The 24467-nt window shown below is 39.0% G+C and overlaps 1 protein-coding gene across 1 annotated transcript in view; it reads left to right on the top strand.

The window, feature by feature from the left end:
• Window positions 1-10061: 10061 nt before the first annotated feature.
• The window catches only part of LOC107294718 (guanylate cyclase soluble subunit alpha-2-like), a gene marked incomplete at its 3' end in the record, with an annotated part of 31483 nt that continues 17077 nt past the window's right edge, over window positions 10062-24467 (top strand). The window contains exon 1 of the mRNA XM_015823972.1: window positions 10062-10370. Within this exon, the coding sequence (XP_015679458.1) occupies window positions 10062-10370 (309 nt within the window). The remainder of the gene's footprint in view (window positions 10371-24467) is intronic.

Here is a 24467-nt window from a genome sequence, read left to right as displayed (position 1 = left end):
CAGTGTGAGACAGAGGGGCATGGAGAATGCTGATCCATAGAGTGGCCAAGGATGGACACGACTGAGTGGCTGACAATGCTGACACTTCATCGTGCTGAAACAAATGCTATTCCTGAAGCATAAGAAAAATAGTCAGAAAAACAATCTTCTCTCAGTTCTGCTTTGTTTCTGCATAGTTTGTTGTTAGGGTTATCCCCACTTTGAGGAAGAGGCAGATTGGATTCAACATTTATCTTGCTGCCCTCTAAAGCATAAGCCCAGGATCCAGTCTATTTCATACCATGGTCTATCACTTTGTGGCCTTATCAAAGTGGACTGTTCCATTGCTTTAAAAGAGGAATGAGCACACTTTGATTCCCACAATGGATGAATGGCTGCAAAAGTTGATGGAGTTAGCAAAAATGGCTAAATTGACTGCTTTGATTAAAGAAAAAAAATGCTTTTATTTCTACTTGGAAACCGCTTCTGGATTTTATGCTTGAGATGGGAAAAAAATGAAACTTTGATTTTGGATTTTACCAATTAGATAGGTTTGATGTTATAGAAATGGCTAGTTTATATTACTATGTAAAAGTAAAAAGTTGAGGTTTGATGCCATTATTTTATTCTACTGCACAAAAGGGAGTCCGGATGTCAACACCTTTTTTTTCTTTTTTCTTTTTGCTCTACATTTTCCCCTTCCTTTTTCCCTCCCTTACTTTACCACTATTTTGTTTTGTATTTTTTGTATTTTATATTATCAACTAATACAAAAATAAATAAAAGAGGAATGAGCAACAGAGCTGTGCAAAGCATTTGAAATGTCATTTCACAAAGTTGTGTTTAGTTTTCTCCTTGTGGCACTGTGGCGGCTCTACTCTCTGTTGCTTCATTGCTTCAAATACTTTCCCGAGTTATCTCTTCTGGTGGGCTCATGCAATGCCAGTTTACCGACCATCCCAGTGGAAACGTGTATACATGCATTTGCAGACATCTTGGGGAAACCATTGAAGAGGCTGCAGGGAATGTGTTAGCTTTTACACTTCAAGAAATGCCATTTGATCTGCAGCAGAGTTCTCCATATGAATGTCCTATATTTCACATTTCAGCTCAGAAAAGTGTTTTGAAGTGGGTATTGGCATGTATGTTGCATCTACCAGTACCTCTTGGAAAAGGATCTTTTCCTAGCATACATGATAGGTGTGTGATCTCAAGAAAATATCCTTTAAGTTAAGGGGTGTCAACAGCTCACCCTTACTCACACTGGATCCCCTTTTCAATTTCAGATCTTTAAAGCTTTGTAAAATAACCTATCAAATGGCTTTCAGAACCTATATAACTTCCAAAATAATATTTTGGACTTGTTTGTATGTTTTGAATGGGTGATGAGGAAAAATATCAGTTTTTCCAGTAAAGAAACTGATCTTTTCAATTTTGTATGGAAAATCATAAATTTCATATATTATTTGATTTATTTAAAAACAATGGGGTGGATCTGGGTCAACTGATTTATTTTCTGCTTCTCAATAAACTCTACTATTTGTTAAGACTATTTACTTCTGGTTCCTGCCTGAAAATGTCAATTCTGATGCTATCTGACCAAAATCATCTGCAGTGGAGCCTGGCATCACAAATCACCCCTTGTTTCTGACATCTTATCTTCCTTTCTCACTTCTTTGATCCCCTTATCACATAACTGTTGAACTGACTCCTTCTTTCCTTTCCAGCTTCTGATGCAGTTAAATAATTTCTGTGTGTTTTATAGATGAATATGTTTCAAATAGGAAATATCTCTCACATGGTGTCTATTCTGAGTAATATTTTTTCTCTACAGAAAAAGCATAGTACAATATGCACCAACCGTATTTATTAATTTTTAGTATTAATTACTCATTTTTCCAGCATGTATTGAAAGCAACTTCATTTTGGCATTTGATCTATGACCAATAACCACCACTGTTATTGCCTATGATATATGAATTATAGATACTTCAATTAATCAGTGGATTGCCTCCAGAAGTTGTTGGTGCTCCAACACTGGAGATTTTAAAGAAGAGATTGGACAACCCTTTGTCAGAAATGGTATAGGGTTTCTTGCCTGAGTAGGGGGTTAGACTAGAAGACCTCCAAGGTCCCTCTGTTATTCAGTTATTCAATGTTATCTACACACATGGAACCGCAGAACATCACAGCTAATATATACAGTGCTTATACTGAAATAAATTGAATAAATAAATAAGCAAGCATTTAATAAATAAATCACATAACTACAGTAATAATTTCCTGTGAAAAGTAGTTAGTAAACTGTTGTCTTTACTGCGCATGAAAACAAACACTACAGATAATTATGGAAAGCCTCTGTCAGCTTGAACTCAAGCTGCCAGTGTTGGTTGGATTACTTTCCCATTGTCATTAAAAGCAACACTGCTCTGCAGTGTAAACTAGAATGCTGACTAGTGGGTATGTAAAACCCTCAAGGAAAAACACCCATGGTTTGTAGTCTATTTTATACATTAACTTGATTCAGTTATGGGAGGATGACCTCAAAGACTAACACAGTAGAAACATCAGGTCACTCTCCACTTTAATATAAAAAGAAAAAGAGAGAGTTCGAAAGTATGCTGTAAAAAGGTATATCAAAGAGCAATTACATCTTCTAGGATTGTACAGAATGGAAAACAATTTTCTGTATAGTGATGGATTAGAGATAAAAATGGGTTACCAACTAAAAAGATTTCATTTATAAAAATATATGGTTTAAGCACAGACAAGATGACACATAAAACTAGACCACTTTTTTTTCCTAATTACATCTACTTCTATACAGTGCTGACAGTAAGACTGTGTGTGCGTGTGTGTGTGTGTGTGTGCGTGTGTGTGTGTGTGTATTGGCATGGAGAAAAAAGCAGAGGGTTAAAAGTAGAATTTGTCACTTGACAGTGAAATGCCAGCATATGAATAAAATAAATAAATTTTGGGAGACAGCAGAGAAATTCTTTTACTCATCTTGTATCTCGCAGTTATAGGAGCATAGTACATAATTACTTTTACCAACCTGTTGATCTCCAAACCTCTGAAGATGTAATGTTCCCTCCTGCTTGTTTTATCTCTCTTTAAATCACATATATTAGTTTAACCACTCCATGCATCCAATGAAATCAGCTACAATTTCCATAATCTTATGTCTTTTAATAACATTTGTAAAGCTTGAAAAGTTGTTCTCAACTCCTTCTGACTTTTGTCTACCATAGATCAAAATGGCTGTCAATTAATTTGCCAATGCCCAAATGAGGAGGTGATAAGCCGCCTGGGAAAACCAAGGGAAATCATCAAAACAATTAAAAAATGAAAGTTAGAATATTTCGGATATGTGATGCGACACCCAGAAAAATACGGCATACTCCATTTAATCCTCCAGGGAAAGATTGAAGGCAAATGAGGTCCAGGCAGAAGAAGAACGTCGTGGCTTCAAAATCTAAGGGACTGGTTTGGACAAAACTCAGCAGCACTTTTTTGTGCCGCTGCTGATAAAAACAGGATTGCCAACATGATCGCCAACATCCGATAACGGATATGGCACAAGAAGAAGAAGAAGAATGCCCAAATTAAGCAGCTTTTTAAAATCTTGCAATAGATTTCCATATTTCTGAGTGAAATGTGAGGCTCTTGCTCACAATCATAGGATGGGATGGCTGAAATAGTTAATTTTAAAAGATTGCTAAATGCTGATGTAGCCTTTGATCCATAGATAAAGGGGAAGAGCGTATATTCTTTAGATGATATCAGGAAACTGCCAGCTAGCTGGATGGTGCGGGGGGGGGGGAGGTGTTAATCAAGGGCTTAGCTTAGAGTCCTTGAGTAGCTGCAAGACATATACACTTAACCCCCTCAAGATAAAGATAAATAAAGCTTTATATGGGCTTTCCCAGGGGAAACAAGCACTGTGGGAAGATTCTTGTAATAAAGAATAATAAAGTTGACTACTTAAGCTATTTACTGTATGACTCTAGCTACTGCACCTGACAGATGTATTTGTCTGAGGCCTTTGCAAATCTGATAACTATTGGAACATACTGCACATTTCAAGCCAGAGGGCATAGGAAGGATAACGTGTACCACTCTGTATATGTCCTATCAATTTTTTTTCCCTGATGGAAGCAATTATGGTGTCTCTTCTGGAGTTGCTGAAGGAACAAAGCTGCCCCCTAAGCAACATGTTTGCTCAGGCACACATGAATTAATGGAGAACTGTTTCATGTCAGCCTTTATTATCTAAATATTGGGTGGGCCAAATGAAACACCCTCTGAGAAGAGAAAAAAGCGCGAGAAGGGACACCTTAGCTCCATTCAGCATTGAACTATTTCTCTGTGTTTGTCTTCTCTCTCCATTGAATCTTTAAATCGGAACCCAGGAAACACTTGATCCAAATGAAAATGTTCTGAAGGAATTTCTTTCTGATTTAGGTTTTGATTTCTTGACTTCATTCCTGATACTCTCAAATGCTCATAGCCACCTTATCAAAAATAGGCAGAATAGCTTCTGATGAGGCAAGTTAACATGTTTCCAAAGGATCAGGGACTTCTCTGCACTGACTTCAGTGGCCAGAAAAAGATTCTGTACAGGCAAACTTCTCCAGATACAGGAGAGATTGTCAGATCATCCACTTGTACTCCAGACAGCTGCTCCTCATTCATATATTTCTTTTCCTTTTCATTGCTATATTCTTATTTTTTCTTTCTTTGCTATTTTCCTCCCTATTATTATATTTTCCTTTTTTCTGCGCTTTTTTTTGTAGCTTAAATTAGTTTTAATGTTTAACTATAATGTTCAATAAAATTATTATCAAATAATACAGGAAGAATGATTTGTCTTCTATTTTTCCTTAGCCAAGGAGCTTCCTGTTTCAGTTGGATGGAAACACTATTGACTTGAACAGCTGAAAATGCAGAGAGTTTATAAATATTTATTTGGGATATCCTTTCGGCAGCTTAGAAAGAACCCTTGTTACCGATCAGTACCTGATAAGACTTAATTTACACATCTGAAAGCTTTCTATAATTACTTCATCTAACAATGCAAGTTGCTTCAGATATGACTCCAAGAGCATCCAGTAACTGAGAAATCCACTAACAGATTTTTCCCTGTGATGCCCAGGGACTACTGCAGACACATCGAGTAGAGCAGCTTTCCTGAACCTGATGCCTATATCCAGAACTTCAACTCCCAGAATTCCTTGCCAATAGGACCTTGGGCTATTGTCTGAAGTGATTTTCTGTCCCAGTATGGAAAATAAGTAGGTGGAAATGCAATATGAGAGGAAACCTTTTCCAAGAGGTGCCCTATTGTAAAGTCCTAAGTTAGGAGCAGAACTTTGTGGTGGCGGTTCTTCGTTTTTGGAATTCCTTTCCCCAAAGAGCTTGTTCTGGTGCCAAATGTGTTGACTTTTCAGTAGTAGGTGAGATGTTTATATTCTCCCAGGCATCTTAATCCATGCCTTGATTTATAGCAAGTTGTGTTTAGAAACATTTCATTCTAGCAGCTGCTTTCATTATTTTAATGCTGCATGTTTAATTGCTTATTTTAATTATTTTGTAATGTTGTACAGCTTTACTTTGCTGTGAGCTTCTGGGATCTTCTGGGAAAAGAACATTTAAAAATGGCAGTTTCTTCGGCAAATTATTCCCCCTACTCCTTATTTTCTGCCCATGCTGATGTATTTTTTTTTTTAACTGAGCATCTTCCCAAAATGATGCAAAGAAGGCTTTCAAGACTTTATTTTTATTCCTGCCATAAACAAAATGCTTCGTCTTCTCCACCCGCCACCTCTTCCCCTATCTTCCTCTGGCAACACTAATTAAAACATTATATTAGCCAAAGGCGTTTTTAGGCCTGTGGGGGCTTTGATGGAATATGTGATTTTGTTGTTAGCACGGCTTCCATGAACTGTCAAGCAGTTTGAAAAGGAAGGCGTGGGTGCAGTTGAAAAAAGAGGTTTGAAGTTTTGGAAAGCTTGCCTTTCATTGTTTTTAAAAGTGTCATCTTTCTTCAAAGCATAACCTAGCTTTTCTGTTCTTGAACGTAATATTTCTGCCACACTGTCTGCTTATGGCCCTTTCCGTTCACACCACCCCTCCCACTTTCCTATAGTAACTCATCCCTGAGGAAGGCATGCGTATATATACTGAGAGCAGTTAGTTCCTCTGACACTTACAACACATGTTTTAATTGTAAATGAGAGGTTGGTTTTGGCGGTTTGTTTTAAAGTTGTTGTTTTTAGATACGTTTCGGATTTCTAAGTGACATTTAGCAATGACATCTTACTTAAATAGCAAAAACTTGCAAGGTTGCTATTTAGGAAGAGGAAATTATTTCTATAGAAGTGGAGGAAGTAGAAAAACAGGTTGGTCTTGCTTTCCAAAAGTAAATAAAAAGGAGCTGTCCAACATTGTTTAGTTAAAGAGTGCCTGAATAGCTCTATGGTTAAATACATGACCTTCTTTAAATAAATCCCCCCTCCACCTATGATGGATTAATGCCATAGCTTATTGGTTTAATAATAAGCTTGTTTCATTTCACTTCTTCCTCCCTACATCATGATAATGAGAGAAAAAGCCTATGGATAAAGGCAGCCTGGCTTATTTATTCTCAGAGAGCAGTTTTGAACATTTCTGGCACTTTTATCAGCTATTATTATGGTGCACAGAGTTTAGAGGAGGACTTTGGTTCGGGAAAGATTGGTTCAAAGCAGCCCTTTGAAGCAAATTGATGGAGAGAAGCTTTTAAATCATAGAGTGGCCGTAGTGATCCACTTTTCTACCATAGAGAAGAGGAGAAGGTCGGTCATCCCACTCTGTGCTCTAAAGGAAGAGCATAGTGGTCTTGCTCTTTCCTCAAGGCAGAATATATTATTTTGGTGTTGCAATGCATCATGCCAAAACAAGGCACCTCTGCTTTGCACATGCCCAGTTAGGATGACTGTAACTGTTGTATTAAATTCTGGGCCCAAGAATTGGAGTCAAATTGCCAAACAAGCAAAGTCTAAGAGAGGTCTCCCCCTTAAAAAGTGAATCAATCAAAGGATTCCTTGTATATCAACGATGGAATATTGAGTGTAAGGAAAAGAAAGCAAACTGGAGTAGAATGTTATAAAGAGAAGTGTGGCTGCTCCAAACACTACACAAGTGTAACCTGGAGATGAATGTACACTATATTTTCCTCACCAGTTTCCATTTGTGGTGATGCTTACATTTAATTTATATATTTGGCATATTTATATGGATGCCCATCTCTTGAAGGCATTCTGGGTGGCAAACATGTTAAAAACAGAGCCCATTTCACAATCAATTAAAAAGATCCAGGTCAGGGATGGCCCATGAACCAACCCTCCATTAAAGGGCCATAACCATTCTGCACCTATTCCTGGGAAATACTCAGATCTTCATGGCTTCCCAGAAGGTCAGCAAAGTTAGTATAGTCCAGGGGTAGGCAACCTTGACTCTTTTATGATTCGTGGACTACAACTCCCAGAATTCCTGAGCCAGCCATGCCTACCCCTGGTATAGTCTATATTGGATTAGTGCTTGCAACATTCTACAGCAGAAATCCTTACATACAAGCTTGCAAAATAAGTCATTTGAGTTAGTTGTGCTTTGCAGATGTGATCAGGGGATGAAAGGGAGAGCACTGAGGCACAGAGGCTGCAGCTTGCTTAAAACTATCAAGTGGGCCTGTGGAGAAGGCATGCAGTGAACGGGGAGATTTATGGTTCAACATTCAGTTTCTTAGTCATGGCAGTATTCTTGCTCTGCTAATTAACTGACATTATTTCACTATAAATAGTAAGCAAATGTCTGCAGCCATTAGCAGTGCAGCCTCCTGTGAAATTGATTATTTGATTATCACTTTGTATGAGCTATGTGGCTAAACCCCACTGGCATTCTTTGAGAAGATAGTTGCAGAAGTTGGTGAATGGGCTGCCTCTGAGGAACAGAGATCACACGTGTATACTTGGCTGCCATCTTGATTTTATCTTATGGATATCTCTGCTTTTAAGGGATGAACAAGAATGCAAGATGATCCTGGATCAGATATTTGATGTGATATCAAAGGGGTCAACCAGGTGCTTCTGTGGTTCATCTCCAACAGCTATGAGTCGGGATCATTTTGTCTTTGATCTGACGGCTGCATCTGACTATCAGCTCTGTTAGTAGCCATGGATAGAGTTGACTTCCATTAATTTGTTTTGGTCTCTTTTAAAGCTATCTGAGATGTGATCATTTTGGGACACCATATTTTCTAAATCGTTCATGTCTCTTTCAAGGGATGTCTTCAAATTTCAGGCCTATGACAGAAAATCACTTTTTTACTCCATTTTCCATGTTCCATGGATCCTTTGCATGATTGTATATATCTTCACTCCTGTAGCATTTAGCAACGTGTGTGAACTAACTCCATTGCCCAAATTGATTTTTTTTCCTGATAGTGTGACAGCTTACTTGTGTGACTTAATGGGACTATCAAGCATGCCAAATGTGAAATGATTTGAAAGAACATCATTCAAATGCAGACTGCATGTGAAGAGGAAAAATTGGATAGTAGTTGATAGAGAAAGATCTCAGCCTAGTCAGAGCTAATTTACTGTAAGTCCCAATATTGTGCAAACGTGGCTTAGACAGTGTGTTTACTTTGTGATTATATGTATTCTAGAACTCAAGCAGGACTGAGCAAACTATGCTTGAGTAAACATGACTTTGCTGTTTGACAATATGGATGAAGAAAAACATACAGGAGTTGTAAATTTATATTGCACAAGAGGGCAGGACTATAACAAGTGGATTAAAATGATAAGAAAGAGATTCGGGTTACAGATTAGGAGGAACTGCAGGCTGCACAGGAAATAATGAGTATTCATTTCCTTAAAGTTTTTAAATAGAAGCTGTCAGACATCTTCAAGTACCGTAGCAAGTGGGAGGGGCAGTTGGCTGCTTCCAACTCTATGATTAGCATCTTCCTGTAAACCACTGTGGAAAGTCCAAATTCAAACGCAGTTTGTGTTGATTAGCATTTGAAAGATATACATTCTATAAACTGTATCTCGATGATCCCAAATCAGCTAGCTTCCAGATCTTTTCTGACAACAGATAAAGGGGTGGTTCTTCTATAATAAAGCCCCATTTCCAGATACACAATCATAAGAAGTGTTAGATAAAACACAGAACAAATATTGTACGTCTTCTTAAAAAGCTGGCATTCCTGGAGACAGAATGTTCAGCCAGAATGTTCAGACCTTTACACAATACCTGCAAGACAACTTTATGGTGTATGTATATATATGGTGTATGTATACACACACACACACACACATACATACATTGTGTGGGGCAAGTGGGATAGAAGAACCCTTAATTACAGCACCACAGAGGGCAAAGCCTACTTCCTTTGGGCTGATCTTGAAAAGCTAAGCAGAATCAGAAGCAGCGCCGCCGCCGTTACGTGTTGGACCATTCAGACATGCAAAAGCCTCGCTTGAGGTTGAAGCCTCCCGGGCGCTCAACGCGTGAACTAGCTTGCAGCTGACTCTTTGCCTGCCCCACCCCCGAGCGCAGAGCATCACCTCGGCTTCGCCCTGCTGCGCAGCCCAGTTCTTGGCCAAGCCAGGCCGCGGGAGCCGGAGGAGCGACACAGACCGCGCTGCGCGGCCCGACGCTTCTCTTTTAAATTTGGCGACAGGCGAGGCGCACCTTCCCGCGGCGAGCACGTGACGCCCGTGGAGGCGCGGGGAGGCGGGGCGAGCGACCCGGAGAGGCAGGCGGCGGCGGCGGCGGCAGCAGCAGGGCCGGAGGAGGGAAGAAAGGGAGGCAGCGCCGGGCAGAAGGAGGGCAGCGGACGGAGGCGTCGCCTTTAAATGCTCTCGGCCGGGCGGTGGCGCGAAGGCAGCGCGTGCGGAGCCTCCGGGCGAGGGAAAAAGAAAGCGCTCCGATGCGCCCTGGACCATGAGCAGCCCAGCAGGCTCCGTCGCCCGGCGGGACACCCTCGCCGCTCTCTGAAGCCCGTCTCCGGCTGATGCTTCCTCCCCGCCAGCATGTCCCGGCGAAAGATCTCCTCGGAATCCTTCAGCTCGCTCGGCTCGGACTACCTGGAGACCAGCCCGGAGGAGGAGGGCGAGTGCCCCGTGGCCAGGCTTCTCTGGAACGGCAGCCGGAGCCCCGCTGCCCAGTCCGGGGCTACCACTCCGGGGGCTACCGCTCCTCCTGCGCCGCCGGAGGCTTTGGCGGCGGCAGCGGCGGGTCCCCCTGGCCCGGTCCCCGCGGGCTCCCGGAGGGTTCCTCGCAGAAGGCGGGTCAACCTCGACTCCCTGGGCGAGAGCATCAGCCGCCTCGCCGCCCCCACGGTAAATGCGCCTTTTCGGGCCGCCGCGATCGCTGTGCGGGGCCAGCCAGCCAGGTAGGCAGGCAAGGCAGGCAGGCAGGTAGGCGAAGCGGTTGGCGGGATGCCTACGCGCCCATCAGGAAGAGGAGGCTGATGCAGGAGGAAAGGGAGGTCGGACCTCTCCACCCGGCGGGGCTGTTTTGGGCGCTGGGCGCTGGACACGCGGGTCGAAGAAGCTCTGGCGCCGTCGGAATCTTCCAACCTGGGCATCGCTGCGGAAGAGGAGCGCTCGACCCGCCGTCGAAATTCCGTAGCACCCCGCCCCCCCCTCTCTTCGCCCACTCTTTTCGCGATGCGGACTTTCAAAGCGCGGCCACAGGTTGTCCCTGGCGCAGGTGTCGCCTTACCCGCTCCCTTCGCCCCCCCCTGCACCGCTGCCGACCCTCCCGAATCAGTTGAAGGGACTTCCTTTGGTTCCAGATGTTTGGGCATTACTCTTTCTACAGATTCCCACCAAAGTGGTCGGAAACAGCAGGAATTTCCAGACCCTTCTAAGCGGCTTCATTCAGAATTTAGAGTCATTTCGGAGGATTCCCTGCTCATTTAAGCCTCTTGGTTTCTTAACGGAATTTTCCAAAGGCTGCCTCCCCCTCCCCCCAATAACCTCCTCTTTTCTGTTGCATTTTCTTTGTTTCTCTCTAACTGCACACGGAGTTCCTTATGGGAGGAAAAAAAAGAGGGAATAAATGTCACCTTTAACTGACACCTTTTAATTTGCAGCATTAAGTCCCTCCAGAAGACACACAAGGCGAGGAATGCAATTCTGCTTCTGTACTTATTCCAAAATATTTGGTTCTTCTATTGCTCCCCTACCATCCTAGTGGAATTGTTCGCTTGAGAAATCTCCCACACAAGCCCTACAGAAAAAGAACAGAAAGAAAAGAAATCCTATAAATTCAGACAGAGTTTTTTTTTTTTTAATGAATACTTGTGGCACAGGAGTATTACTGTTTCATAGGCTCCCCCCCCCCCAAGCTTCTATTCTGCACAGAAGTTTTCCAGAGAAATCTAGGTAATGAAAAGCAATCTACAGAGCTTTTCCTTGGTCCTCCTTTGCTATTTGCAAGACTCACAACTGCCTGTGAACGGTATTCCAACATTCCGTTCTCTGATTCTGCTGTGACACATATAATCTGACTCAGACGTTTGTGTTTATTTTCTTACCATGCTGTAGTGTTCTTATGAGAACACTGAGAGAACATGGCTTAGATGTTTACTTCCCATGAATCATCTTCCAATAGAACATAGTCCTTCTTTTCCTGTTTCCAAAGTTTATTTCACTTCTTTGGTCAAAGGGCTTGTTCCAGTTTCTCACACTTCTTATCAAAGGTAACTTAAGAATTTTCTCTACCCAACTTCATTCTTTATCCCATAATTGCTGGTTTCTGCTCATTTTCCCTTTCTCTCCAGTCTTGACAGCTAATCCTTTCATTTATTGGTACATCCCTTTCCAACAGAGATCTTGGAAGTACTTGATCAGCTTGATCCTTTCCAGCTGTGGAGTCTTGTTGGGATGGTACATCCCTTTCCAACAGAGATCTTGGAAGTACTTGATCAGCTTGATCCTTTCCAGCTGTGGAGTCTTGTTGGGATGCCCTGGCTTCTACTCCTGACTGGAATTATGTTTTTTTTCCCACCAGTAAAAAGTTTAAAGATGGAAAAGTAATTTGTTTCCCTTTATCTCTTGGCTATTCCATATTGTTTCTTCCAAGCTGCTTTGAGTTCTGAACTTGTTTGTTTTTCCTAGGGAAAGAAATAGCCAAGTACAGCTTGGTTACATACTGCTTTGCTTTATGTAATGCCATCAGTTTAGCCTGTACTCCCTAGAGATGTGCATTAGTTTCCTGAGAAAAGTCCCATGCATAAGAAACTGCTCTTTGCTCTTTTAATTGCCATAGATTAAACTTGTTCATTGCAACTCTTGTAATTTTGCTCAACAATATCTGAGGGTTCCCACCATTTTAGCCCAGCTATTGGTTATTCTTGTGGCTGCAAGACTATGTTATAAAAAGCCAGCATGATGACTTTTAGAAGATACTGCTAGGAATCTCATCAAGATAGTAAAGAACCATAGGAAAGATTCTAGTTCCTAAGTGAGGCATTATCTAGAATGCAAAAAAGGAAGAATCCTAAGAAATTAGTATAATAGCTTTGCAGAAAGAAGATAAGGAGAGTCCTAATCTTAGATTCCTAAAACATGGAACTGAGAGGAATTCTGGAAGGAGTCATTTGGAATTAGTAAATATTTATGCTCCTTCCAACCAAATGCTGGAGTAAAATGCCAGCCAGTCTCCCCCCCCCCTCTTTCCGTACTCTATTTAAACATCTCTTCCCCACTTCCAATCCCTTTTACCAAAAGTTAGCTGGTTTTCTGAATCTGCTGAATATGTTTTAATTCTCATTGAGTTCCTGTGGGGTTTTTTCCTTGCGCTCTGTGTTTGGGTGTGCATAGAATATATGTATGTGTGCGTGTATGTGTATGTACTATATACTATATGTACTACATGCACATTGTGTTCATATATATATATATATATATATATATATATATATATATATATATATGTGTGTGTGTGTGTGTGTGTGTGTGTGTGTGTTTATGTGTGTATGTATACATGCATGTATGTATGTGTGTGTAAACCCATCCATCTCCATCCATCCAGGTAGAATATAAGCAGCTAGAGGAGGGCAATTCAGAGTAGGGAACCTGGGAAATGTTTCTTCAACATTTCTCCTAATAAGGACTATCATAAGAGCTAAAAAATAAAATAGTTACAATTATACGTCACCTATACATAGTTCCAAAATCTGTTTTCAGTTATATAATTCAACCCTGGGATATGCCACTGCCTTCTTAGTAAAAGCCATTCTATCACTATTGTAAAGAGGCAGAACAAATGATAAAGTTATGGGGATTAGTTTAATGCTTGATGCCTGTAGTCATCTGAGCAGGGACCAGATTAGCCCCAGTTTAATGTCTCTCTCCACCCCATAGTTGTCATGCCCTTTTATGGTATATTACTGAGAAATCCGCCTTTACTGTAGTTGAGGAATATTCAACAGTTTTTTGGTTTGATAGGAAACTTGAAACCAATCATATTAGAGCAATGGTATATATTTTGATGCTCTGACAATGAAAATAAAAACCTTTTTAGATAACTGCGCAAAAAGAATGGTCATCTTGGATAGCGATCCATAGTGCATCCATCATCTTCCATTTTATTTTGTGAAGCTTATTGCATACTATTTTATGAAGTGTGCAATATGTTAAAGGTGAAATTAGTACCTGTGAAAACTTTGAATCAATCTCAGTTGGGATTGAGGTTTTTTTTTTAAAAAAAATAAATCTATGCAATATCGATACATGTTGATCGATTGTGTCCAGAAGTGCAGATGTGACTTTTCCCTGCAGTGTTTGGATTTTCACATTATTGAACAATGCATGGTCTTTCCATGACCAACAGATCATAGATATTTGCTTTAAGAGTATCACTGATGTTTCATTCTGTTTTAGAATAATTCGTTTTAGAGGTAGTAAAATTATGAAGGTGTCGAAATTTTTCTTTTGAACATGGATAGAAGCCATTATATATGCCTGCATGGGTCAGATGCCAACAGTAACAAGTTGGTAACTTAATTCTAATTTCTCACTTCAGGCAGACATATAGTAAATTAGATTACCTTTACTCCCTTCCCTTCAAATATAATGGCATTTACACTGAAGTTTATTTTTAATTTTGACTTTTAATGAAATGTTTTTAGATGAGCTTTTTAAAAAACTAGGCCACAAGAAAATTTTCATGCAGTGAAATTTGGATAGTCCCATGTGGAGTGTGATTTGGCAAAAAGATATTAGAAATATTTTTAATGCCAGATATTAGAAGTGTTTATTTCAGAAAAGCTGGGTGGAATGGATCCATGCATACTATTTTTGCTAGAGCTGAGAGATTGCTGTATAAAACAAGCTTATATGCTATGGCCCAATTTATTGCCTGTAAGTGATAGGAATCTACGTATGTGATTTGTCAACTGTAACCAACCTCCCGATATTTTGAAAAGATTTGTATCTGAGCTTGGTTGCATTGTTAGCCTATCAAAGGAAAGGGTTCCATTTTGCTTTTGACATTTTCATTCTATTCATGATGACAAGTTTATATTCAATAGGGTACATCAGGAAAGATAAGGAGAATTACCAATGGGCTGTAGAGAGAGAAGATTTTCTTTATACGCCTGTTAGATAGTTCAGTATAAATAGAATGTCATTAATTTGTTCCCCTCTTTCTGCATAGACAGAGATCCATAGCTGAAGAATCCCAACTGACCTTATTTTTGAAAAATAATTAAACTGCTTAATAAAGCAATGGCATAATTTCAGTGATTTTTGAACAATATATTTAAAGAGATCTGAAGAAACTTATTGTATTATTTCAAGTTCTCTAGCACTTCCAGATTTAGCAATTATATTTTCACACATTGGGGGATCATTAAGCTAATTGTAACGTGATGATATTCTGGGGAATATTTATATTTTACTGGTAATCTGACAAAACAAACACAGATTATTAAGTCAGGAGCATTCCATTAATAGTTGTGGTCTCTTAGTCTTTTTCTTGTTCTACTTCTCAGATTATAAATTGATTTTTCACATTGAGACTGAAACCACAGACTCTTATAGCCTTTCTTTACAAGCCACTAACGTAAACGATTAGCTATTGCAACTTTCTGTCACTAGAAAGATTTTTTGGTACAGTTTTTCATTACATTTAATAATGATTTTTTTAGTTTTTTCATGTCTTAAAATTGCTTTATATGCTTACTGTAGTTGTGAGTGCATAAAGTAAGCCATTTTTAGTATTATTTGCCACCAATATTAAAATATAAAGCATCAAGCTGCTAGTTGTGATCCTGCTTTAAAGTGCAAACCTTAACCTAGGTTGCATATTTTGGAAAATTATGGTTTGTAGCAAAGAGAAGGTGGCTAATTTTGGACTGTGTGAAATGATGGAGAAATAAGAGAAGGAAAATTCAACTTGAGTTTGTTCATGGCTTGATGCTATGTAGAAATTGGGCTAATAAGTTTGCAACGGAGGTGTGATTTGAACTGAGCACTTCTTAGTAATTCAATTGTTTAGTCAGTATGTAAGTTCTATTGTCATAGGTAATGTGAAATCCTGGCTGATTTATGCTATGCACTGAAACTTCCCCTTTGGGTTTAAAAGCTCAACTCAGTGGAAATAACTTGTAAATGAATGTACTGAGGACTACATTTAATAGCTTTGGGAGTTAAATATTGGTTGAAGAGGACAGTCGAAGACTGAACTGCCTCCTAAATATGTTGATACGATGTAAGCTCTAATGTATTTAATGTAGATTTTTTCCAGATAAGCAAAAATAGAACAACACATAATTGTGTTTATAAAAGGAAAGTCTTTTAAATTCAGAAGACAGCTATGAAGTGAATTCTATTAACCACAATAGGATTTTCTTTTGAGTACATGTGTTTAGGGCTGAGTTCAAAGCTGCCTCGATTACTAAGGATAAATAGATATTTTGTGGGTCTGGAGAACTTGGGTGTTAAATTTTTTGCATGGCTAATTCTGGGGAGTGGAACTATGAGAAAATTGTCCTGGACCCACAAATGAAGGAGACACAACCAAAGTATATCTCAGTATTTGAAATGATCAAAGAGACAATTTTCATTCATAGCAGCAAAACCACTTTAACAAATACTATCTTGGGTTTCCTGTATCTTAGTTACTGGCCATTGACTTCAGTGAACAGAACAACAATAGAAAAAATTCATACTTGAGCATGGTAAGAAAACAAGGTGGACAGCTTAAACATTCTGCCTTGTTGGATCTTCCAGATATCTACCTTGATATAGACACATAATGAGATAATATGTTGGTGTAATGATCTTTGTAAGCATCATATTGCTCCACAGTGGTGAGATCCAATAACATAAGTGTGCACATTTGATGTGGAATATCCCAGTTTCTATGAGGCTGTCCCAGCTGGCCAGCGGCAGCATGAACAACAGTACATTATGTGAGTTGCAGGGCAGGAAGTAACCTCTGTTTACTTCTCAATGCACATAAATTGTATTGAGGTTGGAAAACTCTAGATGACAATAAAGGATTAATGAATTTCTTTGCAGCTCAGATGTGGTAACTCCAGTTATATCTATGAAGGTGAAGGTTCATTCTCCGAGCTTGCGGGTTGTTTCCAAACTTTTAGTTACCAGGCTAGGTAACATCTTCAGCGGAGTTTAGCATCCCCATGGCCATATGATTTACATTCTGACTCACATTTATGATGGTTGCAGTGTCCCAGAATCATGTGATCACCTTTTACAACCTTCTGACAAGCAAAGTCAATGGGGAAACCAGATTCACTTAACAATCGTTGATTTTACTAATTTTACAACTGCAGTGATTTACTTAACAGATGTGGCAAGAAAAGTCGTAAAAGCTCACTTAACACATTTCGCACTTAGCAGCATAAATTTGGGCTCAATTGTGGTCATAAGTTGAGGACTACCTGTATCTGAGGTTAAAGATGGACCACAAATAAAAACACAAATTAACACAAGTTAATATGTTTTGCTTTTATCTGCCCACCTTCCTTACATTGCACCCTTCATATAGAAAGCAATGAGTGGTTTTAGTTTCAATTTAAATCATTCACATCTGGAATGTATATAAGCTACATTCAGACTTGTTGAAAAGAAATCTCTACTGTGGTCTTTTTTAAGTTAAGATTTTGTTGCCTTTGTTTCTGATCGTCTAACTCTTACTTTGTGGCAGCGTAGTATTATGTGGCAATTGGCCATTGGACTTCTCATTTATGCATCATTCCAAACAAAGATTTTCAAAGAAGTTGAATCCTGGTTTCGGGTGCAAAACAACTCATGAAAGATCAAGAGATGCTTGATGGTATATGTCAGGGGTAGTCAACCTTGGCTCTTTTATGACTCGTGGACTTCAACTCCCAGAATTCCTGAGCCCCTGGTATATGTGAACCAGTTCGAAACTGGGGACCAGTGCTTTCTGCTAGTCATGGTGGCAGTGCTCATGGAAAAGATTTGTCCTTGGCTGAATTTAGATTCTTTAGATTTTTCCACCTGCCATTCTCATTTAATTTGATGGAAAAGATACAATCCTTTTCACAGGAGAAATTCTCATGAGTGAATATCGGGTTCTGGTGCCGGATATAAACTGATTTAAGATCTCATCTGGACTATCTGGATTTAATTATGCAATATCTAATGCAATTATTTGCATCCTTCTGGCACAATTATTTGTGTCCTCCTCCCCCCAATATAGAATGTTATGGAAAGGATAGAAAGAAAGAATGAACCAACTTTTCTGATAACAGAGTAGACCTAACTAAATGTTGTTTACATTTAGATTTAAATACTGTAAATCCAGCCATTATACCTCTGTACATTTCCATCCTGGCAAATAGAACATGCTTCTATTGATTGTCTATTGTTCTGCAAATTTCCATGTCGCCTGTTCTTTGTTCTTAAACCTTTCACTCTTTACAGGATCTTATCAACTGCATCCAACCATGACTTTCTCGGTCTTTCTTTTCATCGCAGCTCACTCATTCTTTCTTCATGTATTTGTTTTGTGATGCATTTCTCATTCATACTTCCTCTATGACCAAACCAGCTCACTGTACTGTACTTGTTTTGTGCTGGCCATACACTTCTGTATTCAATCTCCATTAATTCATTTATAGCAGTGCTTCCCAATCTTGGCAAATTGAAGGCGAGTGAACTTCCACCCCCAGAATTCTTAGCAGCAGCTATGCTGGCTGTGGAATTCTGAGAGTTGAAATCCATATACCTGGAAATGGCCAAGATTGGGAAATCCTGATATACAGGTAGTTCTTGACTTATAACCACAATCGGAACCAGAATTTCCATTTCTAAGCAAGGCTGTTGTTAAGTGAGCTTTTATGCCAAGGTTGATAAGTGAACCACTGCAGTTGTTAAATGAGATGTTTGGTTGTTAAGTGAGTCCAGTTTGTCCCATTCACTTTGCTTGTTAGAAGCTGACTGGGAAGGTTGCAAATTGCGATCACATGCCAGTTGGCAAACGCCTAAAATTTGATCATGTAACCATGGGAATGCTGTGATTGTTGTAAATGTGAGGACTGGTCATAAGTCACTTTTTTCAGTGCCAGCGTAACTTCAAATGAATGGTTTAAGTCAAGAACTACCTTTATTTCAGTGCCTCCCAACCTTTTCTATACCCTGCACCCCTAGAACGCTTCTGATATATTCTTGCACCCCTTACAAAAGTTCGAAATAACGGCAACAAATTATGCACATACACAATAATTTTGAAAAGACAAGTTTTTGCACCCCTGGAATATCTTCTCACACCTCCAGGGGGTGCGAGCAACCTTGGTTGGGAACCCCTTCTTTATTCCTTGTGACAGACTACATGTTATCTTTCCCCCAGCACTTTTCTATGTTAAAATATCTGCATCTATTTTCTCTTCTTTAATAAAATATTCTATCACAAATTCATCTATTTTTACTCAAGCCTTCCCCATTTATAAATCACTTGCAATTACCTACTTCATTTGCTCTGTCAAATCCGACCACATTGGCCTTTAATACATCAGTTTTTTTAATCATATTCCTCATTGCATCATACTGCAAAGTGTTTGACTTCTTAGCCCAAAATGTATATTCTCTACATACAAAAGTACATGCACATACACAACCCAACTAGTCCATTTATGTAATTATAAATATTTCTCAGTATTCATATAAATACTAAACCAAGGGACCAATACACCTCCTTGTTTTACTCTCTGCTTAGTGTTCAACTATTTCTTAAGCAATCCATTTATTCTTGCGTATGCTTTGCTTTCTTTTTAACCCCCCCCAACACTTTCACCATCTTTCGATAATATATTAATGTAAAACATTCCATAAATCAAGCATACTGTACGTACTTTATTAAATAGTTCCTGGAAACGAACAAAAATAAAATAGCATTTCTTTTGTCAAATTTATGTGTTTTTCAGGTATTATTTGCATAATTTCTGTCCAGATTAAAGCTACACTGCAGCATCCCAATTTTGCTGATTGTCACCCTTTGTAACCTTTTGATCACATCTTTCTGGGCACACTTAAAAAATGGACTCCCTTGTATTTTCTGCAATCACTCTTTCAAGCGTTCCCTTTCTACGGTACAACAAAAAATAATGTCATTCTTCTAATCCTCTGGAAAAAACCCTTCACATATCTGTTGAACAACTCAAACAGCTCCTTGATAAGGAAACAGCTTGTCTATATTAAGATTTCTCCTGTTACAATTATCTACATTGGCAACTTTATCATTTTCAACATGCTCTGATCATTTATGACTTTTTTCATTGATTTTTTTTTTATTTTGGACATCAAAATTTGTAACATTTGGTTCAATCATACTCTTTGACATATCATTATTGGAATATCTTCTCCCAGCATTTCCTCACTTCCATGAAATCCCAAATAACTTCATCCCTTTTAAATTTTACTTCTATTCTCCCAGCTTGAGGTTCCTAGTTTAGCTCCAGTCACTCACTTCCAAAAACAATTTTTTTCCGTTTCCATCAAAATTAAGCCCCATTTTCTCTGCCTCTTTTAATATCAACTGTTCCATGGTCTCCTTGACTACACTGTTCACAACTGTGTCTACAGTCATTATGTAATACCTTTCTCCCATCTCTTTTTGCAGCAAACCGTGTCTTGTATTAATTTTTTTTCTCAATCACTACTTCTTTCATTTCTTCATTTTATCAAGCGTCCCTTTTCATACTTCCTACATGCTTAAGTGGTACTTTGAAACATACAGTAATTATTTTCATTCTGTTCCATTTCTACATCTTCTTTTCTTACATCCACACTCCCTGTTCATTCTTGGGGAGATGAATCTATCTTCCAAATCATTTTTATATTCATTTCATTTCTTTCATTTTCTGTGACGGACTACAGTAAGGCAACAGTGTCCTAAGAAGGAGGGGGCACATTCCAAGGAGGGGAGGGGGTGAGACTAGAGACAGCACAATTCAGAACTAGATTATAGGAAGGGAGATAGATCTAGGGTAGTCACTCACTAGAATATCCTAGGGAATATTCATTACCTTGGGGCAGGTTTATTCTTGCAAGATTCTGCCTATACAGTGTAAGCAAATAGAGCTGGACTTTGGCTGGATTGTTTTGTGTTGCTGTTGGGCTAGCTTGACAATTTCTTCCCTTTCCTTCCAGGACCATTTTTCCCCCAAGATCGCTTCTTGATACTTTTAATAATTGTCTGTTCCACATTTAGAACATCCCATCATCCTTCTATTATTCACTAATTCTCTTAGTCTTTTATCTTAACGTGATCAAATGGTGATTTTTAGAGTTATATCCGGGGTTTTTTTAGTCAGGATAGAGCTGGAAAGAACCTTGGAGGTCTTCTATCCCAACCCCCTGCTCAAGCAGGAGACCCTATACCATTTCAGACAAGTGACTGTCCAGTCTCTTCTTAAAACCCTACAGTGACGAAGCACCCACCACTTCTAAAGGCAAGCTGTTCCACTGGTTAATTGTCCTCACTGTTAGGAAGTTTCTCCTTAACTCCAGGTTGCTTCCCTCCTTGATTAGTTTCCATCCATTGTTTCTTGTCCTGCCCTCTGGTGCTTTGGAAAATAAGTTGACCCCCTCTTCTTTGTAGTGGCCCCTCAAATACTGGAATATTGCTATCATGTCAGCCCTAGTCCTTCTTTTCTCTAGACTAGTCATACCCAATTCCTGCAATCGTTCTTCATATGTTTTAGTCTCCAGGCCTTTAATCATCTTAGTTGCTGATCTTTGTACTTTTTCCAAAGTCTCAACATCTTTTTGTAATGTGGTGGCCAAACCTGGATGCTGTATTCCAGGTGTGACCTTACTAAAGCTTTATAAAGTGGTACTAATACTTTACTTGATTTTGATTCTGTGCCTCTGTTAATACAACCAAGGATTGTATTAGCTATTTCGGTTGCTGCCACACACTGCTGGCTCATATTTAAGTGATCGTCCACTAGGACTCCAAGATCCCTTTCACCGTTACTGTTTCTGAGCCAGTTTTCACCTTCTCTGTACGTGTACCTTTGGTTTTTCCTGCCTAAGTGTAAAACCTTGTGTTTCTCCACATTAAATTTCATTCTGTTGGGTAGGGCCCATTGTTCAAGTCTGTCAAGGTCTGTTTCAATCCTGAGCTTGTCTTCTGGGGTGTTGGCTATTCCTGCCAACTTAGTGTCATCTGCAAATTTGATGAGTTCCCCTTCTATTCTCTCATCTAAGTCATTTATGAAGGTATTGAAGAGTACTGAACCTAAGGCGAAACATTTTGATACTCCACTACTTACTTCCCTCCATGTAGATGTAGCACCATTAAGGACGACTCATTGAGTATGGTTTCTTTTCTTTTCCCATTCCTTTTCCTTATCTTCCTTGAGGGAAAGAGTAGTTCCTCCAGCCATAAAAAAGATGGCTATGCGCTCCCTCCTCAAGGGGCTGTTGTTAAACCCAATAATCCAGGACACTTTTTAATCTAGTATCCAGATTTTTTTTAAGGAAATTTGTTGAGAAGATAGTTGGGCAGCAGCCTCCAAAGTTTTTGGAGGAAATGGACTATCTGGAACTGTTTCAGTTAGGATCCAGACCAAGGCAGAGTAGAGTATAGAGTCAACATAAATTAAATTTGTTGATGATCTTTGGTGGAGTTAGGATATAACTGATCCAGAGTCCAGCTTTGATTCTGCACGTGTGGTAGGTCTCAGGGCTTGATGCTCTTACTCTTTCTGCATGTCAATTCAGGATTTGGTAAAATCACTATGCTGTTCATACCTAACTGTATGTCACAACTTTGGACTGTCCAAGTGATGCTGATGATGTTCTATCCTAGTGTCTCAAAGCTCTGCAAGGCTGGATGGGAAAGAACAGACTCAGGCTCAGTTCTGACAAGATCAAATGGCTATGGCTATTTGAAGTTTTTGGACCTGAAGACTTTCTGTATCTAGACTTGTATGGAGAACCACCTCTGCATTTGAGAGTGGTATGCGGTCTATGGATTTTCTTAGACTGACCCCTCTTCCTCAAAGAACAGATGGCATTGTAGGCCAGGAGGGCTTTTGCACCAAGTCTTTAGTCATTTGAAACTATCACATCATAAGTTCTTATACTTTCACATATAAGGATAGAAAAAGTGCAGATTCCTGTGATCTTTCTCCACATGCAACATTCCCTTTAATAGTAAAACCAACATTGGTCCTTGTTGGTATATTTGACCACAAACATAATAAAACTCCACTTTCCCCCAAAATATTTATTCCATACCAGCTAGAATATCTGACTTCATTGCAGTCAATATTCTGTTACCTGTACTATATCAGTTTGAACAAAATAGAATAACAGAATTGGAAGGGATCTTGGTGGACTAGAAAGTAATTCTAAATTACTGAGTGATTGATGAAGAAAAGCAGATATCTCTTTCATTATGGGAAGGGGGGAGCAAGCTTACTGGAAATTAGAAATCATATTTCACATTGTATTACTTTTGAGCAATGAAATTCGCTGTTGTCAGCATTTGTGAAAACCTGTAAATCACATGACTAAGCAGACAATTCTGCAAAGACAAGTATTAATTGGCAGTGAAAAATAGACTCTGTGTGCAAGTCCAAAATGGGTGGGAAGAATTCATCCCAAGTAGTAAAAAAAAAAGAAAAAAGAAAAGAAAGAAAAAAGGGTTGATCTTTTTTTTAAAAAAATTTGCACTGCAATTTGAATATCAACCAGAATCTGTAATGTAAACAAATAAATTGAATGCAAAATAGAATCAATCACAAAGATGCCATTTAACATTAAAACCACAGCAAAAAATTGCAAGGTGATTTTGCACAACCAACATGAACTTGTTTCTGATTATGGTCCATAAATAATGCTAATTCATAGTGATGAAGTGCAGTTTTGTTTGATCCACATTTCTAAATGCTTTGACTTAATGTGATGAAAAATGTGAATCGCACACTTCTCCAAATCATGGCATATACATGGAATTCAGTCGCAAACAAATCCACAGATTTTAGAGAAAAGTTCAGTAGAGAAGTCTGTATATTAGAGAAGTTTGGATATAAAACGTCTTGGGAAGTATTGACTCTGTCTGTCTTCCCTCCTTTCACCTTTGTTATTTTTTACAAATAACTCAAAGTGATGAACATATCCAACTCACCTTTCTGCTCTTATTTTTCCCACAACAGCAACCATGTGAGGTGGGTTGAGTGAGAGGGAGTGACCGGCCAAAGTCACCCAGATAGTTTTCATGGCTAAGGAGAAATTAGAACTCATGGTCTCCTGCACTCTAGCCTGGTGTCTTAAGCACTAGACCAAACTGGCTCTATTTATGAGTCTTTGAATTTATTGCAGGAGTTTTTATTTTGAAAGACTCATGTATTAAAGAGAATAGGTTTTGTTGGATATGTATGAAACTAAAATTGAATGGAAATAAATGAAGTCATCAGTCTCTACTAATTCATTATAAGAGCTGCTTTTAAAGTATTTTTTTAGTCTAGAAAATAAAATTTGAGTTGAAAAATAAACCTCAGCTTTGAACTGAAACTAAAGATTGATCATCTTGCATTAACATCTAATTAAATAACTGATTATTTCATTATTCACGAAGACTGATAACTTCTGCATGTACTTCTTTGGTTTACATCATACATAAAGCAGAAAACGTCTGTGGTTACTGAGGGAAAAAATTGTGAGCTCAGCCTATTTAGTTTTAGCAGTGTACATCACATAATCTGAATTGTGTGTGTCACAATACATTTATCTTCCTGCAGGAAATGATTTCCCTCCCAACTACTTGTTTCACTAATTTTACCTTTGTCCCTTTGGTTATATTAGCCAAATTTAATTAAATTCTTGATTCCAGTATAAATCATGATGACAGCTCAGTGTTTGAAATTTACTTCTCTCTCTCTCTCTCTCTCTCTCTCTCTCTCTCTCTCTCTCTCTCTCTCTCTC

Source organism: Protobothrops mucrosquamatus, unplaced genomic scaffold (assembly GCF_001527695.2).
Source record: "Protobothrops mucrosquamatus isolate PMUCROS unplaced genomic scaffold, P.Mucros_1.0 scaffold2062, whole genome shotgun sequence".
NCBI classification, from domain to species: domain Eukaryota; kingdom Metazoa; phylum Chordata; class Lepidosauria; order Squamata; family Viperidae; genus Protobothrops; species Protobothrops mucrosquamatus.
Note: the sequence above shows the minus strand (reverse complement) of the source record. Positions and strands in the feature narration are given on the sequence as shown.